At 40.9% G+C, this 15,054-nt stretch overlaps 2 protein-coding genes across 2 annotated transcripts; both read right to left on the bottom strand.

Annotated features, from left to right (window-relative positions):
- Positions 1–461: 461 nt before the first annotated feature.
- msh5 (mutS homolog 5) lies at positions 462–10,385 on the bottom strand (the record flags this gene model as incomplete). The annotated part of the gene is made up of 24 exons (XM_079227309.1): positions 462–734; positions 834–971; positions 1,244–1,390; positions 2,732–2,806; positions 3,104–3,253; positions 4,028–4,154; positions 4,383–4,501; positions 5,197–5,264; positions 5,366–5,453; positions 5,565–5,645; positions 5,790–5,899; positions 6,050–6,122; positions 6,218–6,346; positions 6,439–6,501; positions 6,627–6,765; positions 8,176–8,221; positions 8,336–8,418; positions 8,714–8,749; positions 9,061–9,170; positions 9,279–9,400; positions 9,531–9,584; positions 9,865–9,945; positions 10,077–10,200; positions 10,287–10,385. The coding sequence occupies 24 exons, from the start codon at positions 10,383–10,385 to the stop codon at positions 462–464; spliced, it is 2,535 nt and encodes an 844-aa protein (XP_079083435.1).
- Positions 10,386–11,665: 1,280 nt separating this feature from the next.
- LOC306744330 (SPRY domain-containing SOCS box protein 4) lies at positions 11,666–12,647 on the bottom strand (the record flags this gene model as incomplete). Its single annotated transcript, XM_079226948.1, has 2 exons — positions 11,891–12,647; positions 11,666–11,796 (listed from the first exon to the last, which is right to left on the bottom strand). Exons 1-2 carry the CDS (start codon positions 12,630–12,632, stop codon positions 11,666–11,668), a joined length of 873 nt encoding a protein of 290 aa, XP_079083074.1. The 5' UTR covers positions 12,633–12,647.
- Positions 12,648–15,054: the final 2,407 nt, after the last annotated feature.

The following is a 15,054-nucleotide window of genomic DNA, read 5'->3' as shown; positions in this document are numbered from 1 at the left end:
CATCTTTGTCATGACCAAATACTGCTGCAACACTCCCTTTTGCAACTCAGCGCACAAACTTCCAATCGCCACACTTTTGTATCTCACTGTGGCCGTCCTAACAACCTGGCACCTCTCTGAAGCCTCAACAGGATCACAGTAAACAAGCTGCTCTTATTTATGTTGTCATGTTTATGTTGACAGAATTTTGTTTCCTGAAATTGAAAATACTACTTATTTTATGGCATGAACTCATTCATTTATAAAGACTTTAATCCAACCAAAGTGCAAATCTGTTTGTACTATATTTAACATGGCATTTCAACTAAAGAACGCGTGCAGTTGTAATAGATACTGTAATATAATGATTGTATTTAGAGGTGGAACATCAGTTAAAGTCGTCTCCCAAGACTAGCTGAAAACAGTCAATGGCGAACAAACAAACTGACCACAGAGCTTCAGAAACATGTTTGCCGAACAGTTCAGTGGTGGTTCAGCAGCTCCCCAGCAGAGGGCAGGAGCTCCTCTTTCATGAAGCGCTGAAGGTCCAAATCTTTGTCCTCCAGGTCGAGGCTCAGGAAAGCCTCCACCAAAGACCTGCACCTGTCGGTCACACACATCTGTTTCACATACAATTGTTGGTTTTCCTTTGTCATTCTGTGGAGCTGAAGTTTAACGAACCGGTTTGTTTGCTCGTCCGATGATGCTTTGTCAATACGCTGGATGAGTCTTCCCGTCCTGAAGAGTTCAGACACCTGATCAAGCACACACACACACACACACACACACACACACACACACAGTTGGTCTATGTGATCATGCTTCTGCATATCTGTGTGTGTGTGTGTGTTTACCTCCACTCCTCTCTGCACAAGGCTAGTTGGCAGGCCTGCCAGTGTAGCGATGTTGGCAGCATAGCTGGACTGGCAGATTCCTTCCTTCAGTTGGTACAGAAACACCAACTCATCCCCGTCCACTGCTGTCTCCAGAGTCTAACACACACACACATACATACACACACACACACACACACACACACACACACACACACACACACACACACACACACACACACACACACACACACACACACACACAATAAATAAAATAATGAGGTAAAAAAAGTGTCTCATTAGCTAGTTGGTCATTTGAGGTTTTCTGCAGCACATTAGTTTATTATCATGAAACCTGACTGAGCACAATCACAAAATGCTTCAGGCTACATTTCATCATTATGCAAGCTCAGTTGAGTCTCTGTCAGCACCAGAAGAGATAGCAGGCCAGAGGAGGGTAACAGGCCCAGCTGCATCAAACTGTGGAAGTTGGTAGCCAACAGGATATGAGGAACATCCACCGGAGGTTTTCTCAGCCAGTGAGAGATCGATGCAGCCAACAAAGAGAGTCCATCCACCTGAAGGGGAACAATAAGCAGTTGGTTGTTTCTGAGCGAGGATAAAGCTCCTGTAGGTCAAACTCAACCTTCTTAATACAGGTTAAGCTCTTTACACAAACCCTTGCTGGCCTGAGCTTGAGTTGGTGCTGCAAATAAACCAATTAAGAGAACATTCTTGTCCATTGTTCTCTGGATTAAAAAGGTCCCCCACCCAAATGTCCTCTTTCTTTATGATAGAGCAACAGTATTACAATTTTTTTTTCACCTTATCTGATGCTAATGTATTGATGAGTACATGTGAGCACACAACAATATAAATTCTCCCTGTAAGTAATTATAATGTATCTACATTTTAATCAAAAAAGAAAAAACCTTTTGTCATATAAATAGGTTGCACATTTTCCACAAACACCCACGGGAAGGGCCAGCAACAGCAGCAGCAGTTTAGATCTACAGATGTAGACCTTTTTTTCGTGCCGCATTTTGCATTTATTTCTGATAGTGTACAGTAGAAAGATAGAAAAGATGGGGAAGGGGTGTAACTCGCAACAAAATAAGCAGGCCTTGCGGATAAATGGTACCTGACACCACGTACAGGCAAAGAAGGCTTTAGCTGCTTGAATTTAAACACATGCACCGGAGCGTTACCCTGTCTTGTAAAGCTGTTGTTTTTATGCCAGTGCACTTTTGGGGTTTTTAAATCAAGCATTCAGCGGACAGTACAAATAGTACTTAGAAGAAACAGAAATATAGTTGAGTTTGTGGCTTTAAAGCACCATATGTTAGTTTTTGGGGATTTGTTTTAATTAATCTATGATTAAACCTGCAATAACAGGTTGTATTTGGCCACATGGAGCAGTGAAAACAAGTTGTGGACACATCATTTACATATTATCGCCTTTTAAGTTGACAGCCGTTACAGAGCACTGCAGCATTAACAGAGTAACCTGGCAACAGTGACAGAGGACAGCGAAGATAATGTTACTCAGAGTGAACTTGAACTTTTCCTAGTATCCAGCAGGAAATATAACCCAGTTGCCAAAATATATATAAAAAAAAGTATTTATGAACCTAAATGAAAAATAGCAGTCTTTTCCTGCTGGTTGCACAACTTCTTTTACATGTAGATGGCGCACATTAACGCCTCAATATCTGCTGGTCTGAACAGCTGCTGCTGTTTTCTTCCTGATGGGTGGCACATGTTGGGCTGACCTGAAGGTCTGTTCGTGCTGCAGCTCTAAATTGGATGATCCTGGCTGGGATTGGTTTCAGGCGCTACACAATAATGACACTGTTTGTCCTTGTTATGTGTATACATATGTATTTAATTCACAAAGTGCTGGAACAATTTTCTCTTACTGTGTTAGTTCCCTTTCCAAATTCATCGACGAGAACCAAAGAGTTGCCAGTACTGCTGTTGAAAGCATGGGCCATCTGGAGAATAGAGACACAATGATACTACATTTTGTTTTATTGTGTGTGTGTTGGCTGCAGGCAGCAGTTGCTCTATAAAAATGTCTTGACAGGTGGAGAGTGGGAGTGTAGCTGGAGGACAGTAGCATTGGAAGTTCAGATCTTTTATTTCCTCACCCACACACACACACACACACACACACACACACACACACACACACACACACACACACACACACAGACACACGCATAAGCTTGGGTGCATAAAGGTGTGTGTGTGTGTGTGTGTGTGTGTGTGTGTGAGAGTGTGTTAGGTACCTGGTTGAGGTCTATCATGAAGGTGCTGAGGCCAACAGACACAGACTCTCTGCTCTGCATGCGGGTAAAAATCCCATCCACCAGACCAATCTCTGCCTCCTTGGCGGGCACGTCTGAGCCAATCAGAGCCATGAACACAATCAGACCAACCTGACAAAGTAAAATCAGAACAAGTCAGGGTTGGATGAAAAGTGCTGTAGTGTGAACTTAAACAAGTGGGAGGGGAGTCACATCAGTCCAGAAGTCAAAGCTCCTCCGAATAAAGTATAAAATGAAGACGTTCTCATTAAGAAACGTTATTGTCTCCCTTGGGGCGGCTGTAGCTCATGGGGAGAGTGGTTGTTCTGACACCACAAGGTAGCCGGTTTGATCCCTGGTTTCCCCATTGTTCGCATGTCGAAATGTCCTTGAGCAAGACACTGAAGCCCCAGTTGCTCCCCGGGGGCCTCATGGCAGCACACTGATCCTTAATTACTAAAGATGGGTAAATGCAGAGACAATTTTCCCCAAGGGGATTAATAAAAGGATCATTTCTTCTTCTTAATTATAGTGCTCTAAAAGTGTTTTCTGATTAATTAGTAAATTACAGCTTCAAGGGTTCTTCTGATACCAATAATTAATCAGTCAGACAGTTAGGAAAGGGAAAACATAAATCTTGAACATCATGTCATTATCTAACTAAATGTTGAGGTTACTATTATCTAGTGCAGCTATAGGCGCTGAAGAAACAGATGTTGAAAGCAGATTATGTGTAATTATGTAGATTTCTTTTAACAAGTACTCTCTACCACTTTTCCTCGAGTCACTGGACTTTCACAGTTACACAAAAGGCAGAGTATATTAGAGCTAGTCAATACCAGAAGCAGTTTAGCATGGTGACTGTGACTGAGATGAACCAATTGTTTATTTTGTTGACAGTCCCACCTGTTTGAGGTAGATGCTCTTGCCAGATGAGTTGGGGCCGGTGATGATCTTGACTCTGCCCTGCGACTCTGAGCTCTGGAAGGAGTTGGCCACAAACACAAGAGAGCACAGCTCTAACAGCGGGTGTCTAGAGCAAATACAGACATGTATCAGTCCTGTACTGCAATGTCGTCACAAAAAAGAACTTTAGGTTTGTGTGTGTGTGTGTGCGCGTGTACTGTATGTGATAAGTAACCAATGCTAGATTAGCTTACATGACATGATACTTCCCATGGTACTTTCATGAAACATTTTACATCACATGACGAACGGGCATACCTGGATACTTGTTTCCATCTAGTGTGTGAATGCCTACCTGCCCTGTGTGACTGTTATCTTTCTGTGGTTGGCGAGTTTGGGTGAGGTGTAGCCGTACTCTTGAGAGGCGGTGCTCATAGCCATCAGACAGTCCAGCTCGGCAATGAGATCCAGAACCTACACAACACACACTTTTAACACCCAGACTGCCCTGAACAGACACGTTTTGACTTGAAAGAGCAGCAAGAGATCACAAACGTAGAGTGTTAGTTGTACATGTACAAAAGAGACAGCGGCTGTGTATTTAGTCAAATCTTGGTGAGCAATGTGAGTAGTTGGAACGTACTGACCCTACAGATAAACAACAAAGAAGTGCATCGTGTTCCAGGAACAGTGCGATCATTTCATTTGTGTTTTTGACACTTGCTGTTATGGGAATCCATTGTAACCACAGTGAGGGAGTGTGAGTGTTAAATTCTCAAAAGAGAGATTTTAAACCCTGCAATCTGTTTTTATTATGAAACTGATTGTTTAAAAAAAAAAATGTAATTGCCTAAGTGCAAAAATAGCTACAACATTTTAACAACAACGGCTATAATATTGGAAAAACAATTATTCATCATCTGAACTTAATACTCATTCTGCCCTAAAAAATAACAATAAACTCTGCAATAGTCATGAGACAAATATCACTTAAAAAAAGAACTCGTAGAGACACCTGTTTTATAATCATATGCAACCAAGGAAAATATGTTACCTAATCAGAACCAACTCCTCTTGCACACATTAACAACAATAAGTTTCATGGACACAATCATTTCATCATCGTGGGATCATGTTTGAAACACTGGGACCTGGAAGTGCACACCGACCTTGTAAAGGGAGGCGCTCCTCTCGAGGATTGCGCTCTGCAACTGTGTCATCACTGCTGTCTCCATATCTGAGAAACAGAAATTGTACAATCATGAAAGCCTTCAGCAGTACAACGTCAGGTACACAGCTATCAGGGGAACTTTTTCTATTAGTAAGAAGGCAAAAAACCTCTAATGACACAGTGCAAGTCTCCTAAGAGGTCGTCTAGCTCCTTTGTTCTCTGGCTGCGGTAGTGCAGACGGTCCTCTGACAGAAACTAGCACACATGGACACAGGAAACAATATTACAGCACAATGGCATTTGTGATTTTGAAGATCACAAACAAAAGAAACCAAAAAATACATGTTGACAAGATCCTACACAAACCATAAAATCAAGCCCCTCTATCTCAAAATCCTCTTTCTCCACCATGCTAGGCAGGCGAGGGACAGACAGTAGGAATCCAATCTGTAAGGAGAATTTAACAAATACATATTGACCAGAGTGCTTCCACCAGTTATACAGTAGAATGTGGGCTCAAGCCAGATGTGTAAATATAAATGGTATTGTTTGAAAGATCATCTGGTAGCTGCGTCGACATGAAGCTCAGACCAGAGGGATGTAGATGACGCAGCAGGAGGGAATGCGAGCGTCCAGGTGTTCTAGCTCTCTTCTGGCTACATCCGTCAGGAAGTCAGACAACCCCACCATCATTCTCTTCTCTGTCAGAGGGAGGGAGCATGGTTAGGACTTTAAATCAGCCACCATACAAACGTATCAACACAGGCTCAAAACACATGGTGAGATTTGATCAGGCCTTTTCACTTGTAATGTGACTGTTCCAGCTTTGAGTCCAGTATGGAGGCACTTACTCTCATCGATTGCTGGGTCCACGTTCGGTTTGATGGTGAAGCAGTTCTTAGCTATGCTGGTTTCAAAATCCACCTACATGTTACAAATCAACAATCAGACTCATTAACACTGCAAAACAATGGTAAACTACTGACTACAAACGCCAGGAGATTTTGTGTGAAACTCACAACTCGGCTGATGAGGGAAGCAATATGGTGGAGGTCATCAGAGAAACCTTCACTGATATCATGAAAGAGATGAATGGACTGAGGCAGGTGTCGCACCGTGTCCCTGATACACACCACATTGTACACTGTCTGACAAACACACACAAACACAACATGTTCACACACATCCAACAGACCCTGTCAAACGGATAAGGTGTGTGTGGTAAAACTGTTGCTCCAACCTTGTAGAGACTCTGCCAGTCGGACACTTTGGTGTGAGAGAGAGACATCCTCCGCAGAAGAGTCTAACACACACAAGCACACAGACCTTCAGGCAGAGTCATACTTTCTTTGTTCAGGGGGTTCAGGTGGAAAGGGATAGATTATCACAGATGTGGGAGGGGAAAAGATCATGAGTCAGAATAGTTACTGGTATGTTACTGATGTTGCGTAGCGAGGATTGCAGGGTGCTGAGGGCATCAGAGTTCCGAGGTGACGTGAAGAAACGTATCACTTCCTGTCTCCTGTGTAACACGGCCAGGTCCTGTGTTGGCCGCAGAAACCACTGGCTGAAAGGAGAGGAGCCCACTAACACAGTGGTTCTTAACCTGGGTTCGATTGAACCCCAGGGGTTTGGCGAGTCACTCTCAGGGGTTCGGCAGGGGTCAAGACACACACAGTATAGCCCGATTCACATGAGCGCTGACACCTTTGCTCAAGTAGTTGCAGATCTGATTTCAAGCCCAGCTAAATTCAGCCTCCAACTCGACTCCACCGGCGTTTCCAATCTAAGACAGCTTGTTGTATTTGTGCGCTATATGAAAGACGACGAGATAAAGGAAGATTTTTATTTTTAGTCAATGTGAAGAAACTCGTGGATGACTTCAGAGACAACGATCTTTCGTGGAATGTGGTTTCCTGCCCTGCCAGCTGGTTAGCTGTATGGCTGGTTACCTGCCCGGCTGGCTGGTAGACATGAAAACTAAGAAAAGGAGAGTGGCACTTGCCAAGGTGAAGCCTTGCATTTCTGAACTTGTATCTGAAAGGCAACAGCAAAAGTCACATTGATTTGTAATAAATATTCATTGAATTATGTTTTTGTGTGAAATTCATGTTTTGTTGGTTTTGTTCTTTGAACACAGTGATTTTGTGTGCAACTGATGCATGGTTCATTTTGTGCACTAACAAAATATATACCTATGTTTTGATGAAATCATATTTATTTTTTTCAATTACAAAGGGTTTGGTGAATGCACTGATGAAGCTTGCAGGGTTCACTACCTCCAATTAGGGTTAAGAACCACTGCACTAACACTTCTGGTGCTTTTAAAGGAAATAGTACAAACTAGTAAACGTTCCATCTTTTATCTGCCTCAGCCACCAGCGTTAACCAGGTGTCGTGTGTATGGAAAGAAAAATCCTACAATAATCCTACAATAATCATAGCATGGAATCAAAATCACCAAAATATTTCTGACTGTGCCATACCACATGAAGCATCATGTTGGAGAAGCTAAAACATTTATATTGTTGCCATAGATGCAAGCAGTGGTACGCAAACCTGAGACAAAAACAATATTTTTAACTGATACACAGAAATTAATTCATTTTACATGATAATTCTAAACAGATAGTTATGTTTATATAATGTGTATATTCAGTACAATTGTCGTGTGTACATGATGCAGAGGCTTTTTATATTTAATTTGGTATAAACTTACCCTGCCTATTAGAAGTAGTCATAATACTAGTTTTAGTAGTGGTGGTGCTGCAGCATTACAACAGGTATCTGACATCAATACTGTTACACAGCATGGTGGTGAAGTTTAGTTTAACTTAATACGGAGGACTTATGTATACAACAGCCTTATGTAATAAAATACTTATATTCACTTTTGAAGAAGTAAAGGCCTCTTCATCATTTTTTGTTAATTTTTTGTTGATAAATTACATAATAAAACAACACAGGTGTTTCTCACCGTAGCAGTTTGGAGCCAAACTTGCACCTGCAGCGGTTTAGTATCCCTGCAACAGACAAACATGTACTAACTGAACATGTATTTCTTGTAAACGCCATCGGATAAGACAGACAGAGAGAGAGAGAGAAAGAGAGAGAGAGACACTTTCAGGGCCACATACCATAAAGACTGAGTCCTTCCTTTTCACCTGAATGCAGCTTGTACACCGACGGGTGGAGTTCTGATTTGAAGACCTGCAGTACACTGAAACAAATACAAAGTCCATGGTGATTTCTAAACCACCCCTTGTCTCTTTCTACATGTTTTGCTTTTGTTAAGAAAGTATACACCATAGGTCAGGAGAGCAAAGGTAAAATGAAAGATCCTGGTTAAGCAATACTTCTTCCACAAGCAATAGTCAAATTAAAATGTACTACACAGCTGCACTGTAGGTTGTAGTTATGGAACAATGAACAAGACATTTCAGAGATCAGCGTCAGCTTTAAGGGACATGCATATGTCTGGTAAAATTAATCTATGTAATAGAGAACAATTTTACCTGTAGGTATCTGGGTCAATGCAAACCACACCTTTACTATATTGGGAAGAAACAATGCACATTTCAGAGAAGTAACATTTTCATTCATGAAAACATCTGCATCTCACAAGATGGTCATCTAGATTGTATAGAGAAAATATAATACTGTAAATAAGGTATAAGATATGGAATATGAAACACAATGCCACAAATGCATACCGTTCACAGATTAAAATCTGTGTCACTAAATACAAAGTGGTTAAAAAAAACATTCCGTCATTGACAAAACTCTTTCAAGGTCCTCATTACGTTTGTGTGTGTGTGTGTGTGTGTGTGTGTGTGTGTGCGCAAAGCTACATGTGTCTTACAGCGTGTAGGCGTTGAACTGTAGGATAGGAACTCCAACACTGCAGTCTTCCAGCTCCACTCCCACTCTCCTCCTGTCCAGACATTTCAGCAGAGCGCCCACTGCCCTCAGCTTCCCCAACAAATGTACACACACACACACAAACGATTTTGTGTTTTGAGTCAGCTCCTGCACAACGATGGAATGATGGATAGGATGACGTGTAGACAGCTGACTCACCATCAGGGGTGAGTCAAAGGAGAAACAGGAGGAGAGGTAGGACATTTTGTCTCTGTCTGAAATAGAGGCAGGAAGGAAAGGCAGATGGGCTGAAAGTAACCTCTGCTTACCGACCTCCAGACCTGCAACATTCAAAATGGACTCAAAATCAATCATTCATTGTGGAAAATTCTGCTATTTTAAAGCAAAAGAAATTCATTCCTGCCTAAAATTGGTGTGTATATTTGATATTATAGGTGGGCGTCTGTTTACCAAAGTCCATATATGGATAAGTAACGACCTCAGGTTTGTAGTCAGGGTTTGAACCTGGGATACAACAGAGGCAAGTTTTCAAAAACAAATGAAAAAATATGATGTCATAATTGTGTCCCTATAATCTCAGTAAAAGCATTTTAAAGCTGTGTATAACAGCCATACAATCATGTTTCTCTCTTATCACACTATCTGGCTGCAGGGTCAAGCATCCCTAATCTTATTTAATTCCCTTGACCCAGAATCTACTCTTGTCTCATATCATGCCAAAACAACATTTTCTGTGTGTGGTATTTTTCTGTCCCGTGCCAAGATAATGTATCCCGACACTCACCAAGTTGTTGCAGGAAGCTTGTCATGCAGTGCTCCTGCTTTGCACTAGTGATTATGACATGAGGGCCGACCTCCTGGATGACTGAATACAAAGAAAGAGGTACGAGATACACAACGATCAGTTTCTAGACACCATCATTATTTATGAGCTATTGAAAATACGTGAGAACCATGAAGAGACTGACAGTGAGAAACAGGCGGTGTGTTGTGTACCTCTGGCCAGCAGGTGGAGCTCGTAGGTGTCCGCAGTGTCTCTCATGAAGCGTAAAGAGGAGTTCTTGCTGTCATAGAAGCAGAGGCCCATCTGTCCATGCTGGGCTAAAACACTGAGTAAGACCTGGGAATACAAAAAAAACATACAGTGTGCATATGACTGCTACAACTATGTAGCTACTACTCTGCCGGTGTGACGTCTGAGTTTACCGTAGGTGAGTCTTCCTCCTCTTCTTCATCTCCATTTATGCCCGGTGGTCCAACGTTCAATCCTCCTCCTCCTCCTCTCAGACTTTCCAGTTCCGTCATAACCACTGGTTAAGAACAGTGAAAATAATAATAAAGCTCATAATTTAATCAGTCTTTTTTTTAAACACAATTATTCCATTTAACTTTCTGAAACACATTTTTTAGCCAGTTATCAGTTGAGGGCAATACATTGACCAACATGTCCGCCATTTAATGTTAGCTCGGCGAGTAGCTTGCTACCGTTGCCCGCTAGTTAGTTACCGTTGATAACGTTACCCGTTAGTTAGTTATCGTTACCCATTAGTTAGTTACCGTTGCCGGGCAACTTCACTTAGTTACCGTTAGCTTGAGCCGAGCTCGCCGGCGTTAACTACCGTAAATCACGACGCTGTAGGAAGTTAGCTAGCTGACACACATCAGTCACTTACGGGTCTATTTATAGTAGCGTTGACTTTACAGCGTCAGGATAAGTGACGTTCAAAATAAACAGTTTTCCAGCGCAGCTCGGTTCCTTTGTCATATTGCCACTCAATCATTTTCCATTCCTGCTAGACTGAGTGTGTACTATGTGTCTGAGTCATCTTTAATTTCAGATGCTCATTTAAAGTTGCAACTGAATTTATGCAGTTTTTTTTATTTTTTATCATTGAGTAATATCGATTCATTCTGAAATGTAATTCATTCATACTTTTGTTCGGAGTAATTATTTAATGAATAAAAGAAGCAACCGTTTCATGTCATTTGAGGCATCAATGGGTTTCATTTAGTTGTATAATTGAGTGTAATGTCAAGATTTAAATCTCTCTGACCTTCGAGAGCGTCAACACAATTTTAATTTCCTGTTATCTGGCCACTTCTTAATCTGTTAGGAGTAAAGCTAATCATGACTCTTTTAATATGTATTTTTACCAGCATTAGCCTGTTTCATCATTTCCTCCGTGTGTATACAGTCAGTGAAAGCAGATGTGGGTTCATAAAGACTTCTGTGTTTATTGGGAACCATAGAATCGCCGTTTCTTCATTATAATAATTTAGTTCTTGTTCCTGAATGTGGTTTATGTTTTTCTCATTCAAAAAATAATTGAAACTGTAAAACAGTAATAATGACAAATTTGAATTCAAATGGGAGTAATTTATTATAGAAAGAAACAGAAAGAAAATGCCCCCAGCTCACTGTTAATACTTTTAAACCTCAGTGAAATGCATATAATAATATATTCATTTGTATGACAGTGTTTACATCCTTTTTCAGATAAAAATCTATCTAGAAATTCTTGGTAAACTTCAGTGATTGACAAAATGTTTCCTATTGTTTGTGTTTGTGCATGAATAGGTGTACATTAATGAGTAGAAAGCAAGTAGTGCTGGAGACAAGGGGGTAGAGGCAGTTTGTCCGTTTGACTTTGCCTCTGTTGCCCTAAAAACTGTCGAATTGAATGTCCACATAGATCCATCAAGGCAGGGGGATCACCTGGGATGTAGATAGGAAGAGATACAATATTAGTTTTGGTGTTTGAACCACTTATGTAGATCTAACCAATCTGTGTAAAAAACGTAATACTCACGCGTGGCGCCGTTCAGGTATTGTAGTCGTATGCTGGATCCTCCTCTCACGCTGCTCACAGCTGGGAACAGCTCCACTCCACGAGGGAGGTCTTTGAAAGCAACGTCAAGGAAGCTGCCATCAACAACAAATCCCAGAGTCCCGGCATCGGCGTCCAGGACCAGCAGGACGCGCTCAGGGATGGGAAGCGGTGTCTGTACCGTCTTTGGGTGTGATGCAGTGAAAGACTGTGTCCTAAAATCCTCTACAGCCTCAGAGTGGCATCTCTTCTCCATTCCTGGGTAAGGTCCCAGACTCTGCCCAGCATGCCAGAGCTGATTGGTTTTGAGTTCCCAACCCCAGGATTGCGAGTCTTGGCCAATTAGCACATTGTAGCCTGAGGCCTGCAGGGGACAGATCTGCCTGGAAATGCCCATGACGGCATGGCTACCTCTGTGGTTGGGGCTCCACAGCAGCTCCCAGACATGAAGCCCACTCTTCACCCCCATTTCTGCTCTTACCCCGTCGCTGCTCAGCTCAACAGGTGAACGTGTCACTTCCTGTTTGCAGGCAGACAGCCGGAAGTGAGGGGAGCAGTGCACTGAGCTCCAGTGTGAGCGACTGTCTGGAGCAGCCGGGAAAGAGTTCAGAGTGACAGCAAGACGAGAGGATGTCGCGACAGCCAGAGGGGGGAAAGCTGATGAGGAGGAGAGAGGGCTGCTGTCTGCCCTGCTGCACAGCCAAACTGACAGTAAGCCACCCATTGAGCTGAACACACAGGCAGGGTCACTGCTATCGTCAGAGAAGAACTGTGGGGAAGACAACAAGGCACTAGTTTATACATTATACAAGAAGTATTTACTTGCAGCTCCAGTCAGTTAACTTTACAGTTAATGTGGTAATAGTACCCTAGAAAAATAAAATGTGACTTTTAGTTGGTAAAGTTACATAGAAGTTTGACCTTTTATCCTAAAAAGAAAAGATAATTTAATAATGAATGAATCAATTGTTTATTAATACAAGTATGGTGGAATAATGCACAATAGAAGACAGCATAATAGGTAATTATAGTAGAATAAGGTACATTCAGTAGTGGGTGAAGTATGCAAATCCTTTACTGAATTAAAAGTAGGATACACTTGGAAAATACATTAAGTATTTAAAATGGCAATTGAGTATGGAAGTGCTAAATTGACTTTAAGTACTAAATCAAAAACACTCCCTGTTCAGGGAACATGGTCTCTGTCAGAGTTATAATGTATTAACTGATTGGTTAATCATCACTGATGCATTGGCTTTTAATCTTTTAATGTTGTAGTTGGGCCAGCAGATATTTTATACACTGTTTAGGGTTTTGAAATTTTGCATTTGTGTAAAAAAAAAAGTATATTCTCACACATTGGCCAATCTGTCAAATAAATGCAGTGGAGTTAAAGGAACCATCTTTTCCACTGAAATGTAGTGTATTTGGAGTATACATATGAAATAAAATATTGAATCTCTTGAAATCAATAAGTATCAAAATGTTCTCACTTTTCACCACTGGCCGATGTAAAGTAGAATAAAGTTAGATATACATATATGGTGTGTTAGAACTCCATGAAGTGGAGCAAATAAATAAGTGGATTAGTAACAGAAGATAGGAAGTCTCCACGTGCACACATTTAAGGTGTCTTAGGTTATTTCACCTGTTGCAGCAGGTCATTAAAATCAAACAGTGTCTCTAAATCTTACCGGCTGTTTTGCAGAATCGCTCTCTGGTCGTTGAGCGCAGGCTGTTTGCAGACATCCTCTGTATCTGTGTGTTTATAGCGGCCTCTTATCGCGCATCTCGCCTCTTATCGCGGCTCGGTAATGTAACCGCGACGCCCTCTCCGGTGTTTTGGTTGAGTTTTTTGGTCCGACCTCCGAGACGGGAACAGCACAGTCCATCACTTCAGACTGACGCCAGGCAGAGCCGCAGTGACAAGGACGAGATATCTCGTGACGTGTTTGTAAACTGAAAAGAAACCACGGTGATAACGCTGTACATCCGCCGTCTTGTAACACGAGCTGGTATCAATTCGTATCTATTTTCCCCCTCAAATTATCTTTTTTTTTCTTTTTTCTTTATCGCGTTCTGTAATGAATGTAAACATAAATGGCGAAACACAAGAAAAGGATCAAACTCGGGCTTTTGATTAGCAAGAAGAGGAAAATAAAATAGAAGCCAAATCGACTCATTATTACAGAGTGCGCATGCGCATAAAGAGGAACGGGGATATGGGAGATTTAAACCCTGGACGCTGTCGTCGAGAAAACATGGACAAAATGACTAAAATGGCATATATGTGTATATATATATATATATATGTATACGTACATATATACGTATATATATATGTATATATATATATATACGTATATATATATATATGTATATATATATATATACGTATATATATATATATATATATATATATATATATATATATATATATATATGTATGTATGCATATATATATATATATATATATATATATATATATATACGTATATATATATATATATATAGATAGATAAATAGCTTTAGTTGTGGTGGTTAGAATGCATATGTTAATAATGATATTATTCTCGATTTATTATTGATAAATCCTGTAGGCTATTTTTGTACATTATGTTGGTACCTAAGAGAACATTTAAAATACAAGAAAAAACTTAGAACGAATCTGTTTGTTAAACTTAGCATGTGTATACATTTCCAATAACACATGCATAAAACAAAGTTGTGATTGATCAAATATATATATACACATATATATATACATATACATATATGTATATATACATACAAACCACATTACATGAACACAATAAGGATGGTAACTTAACTGGGCAGTAAGAAAGTAAACCAGTCCCCTGTAGTGTGACCTAGCAGAAGACAACCCATGCAGCATGTGTCAAGTCAGTTTTTGTTGCTTTTCTTTTGCGTTGCTTTTCCGATTCCTACTCCCAATCCTTTTCCCTCTCTTTATTTTGTGTGAGTAGTAAACAAGGTTAGTGTGTCCAATCTGTTCAGCCTTGTTGAGGGCTAGAGCCATGACTGAGGGCCGCAATGCCCTCAATTCTGACATACTTTTAAGCAATGAAAGTAGGTCAAGCTTGTGGGCACTTCAGCAGTGGGCATTGCTGACCTCAGTCTGGCTG

The sequence above is a fragment of the Taurulus bubalis genome (assembly GCF_910589615.1).
Source record: "Taurulus bubalis genome assembly, chromosome: 12".
Taxonomy (NCBI): domain Eukaryota; kingdom Metazoa; phylum Chordata; class Actinopteri; order Perciformes; family Cottidae; genus Taurulus; species Taurulus bubalis.
This window is presented reverse-complemented; position numbering and strand designations above follow the sequence as displayed.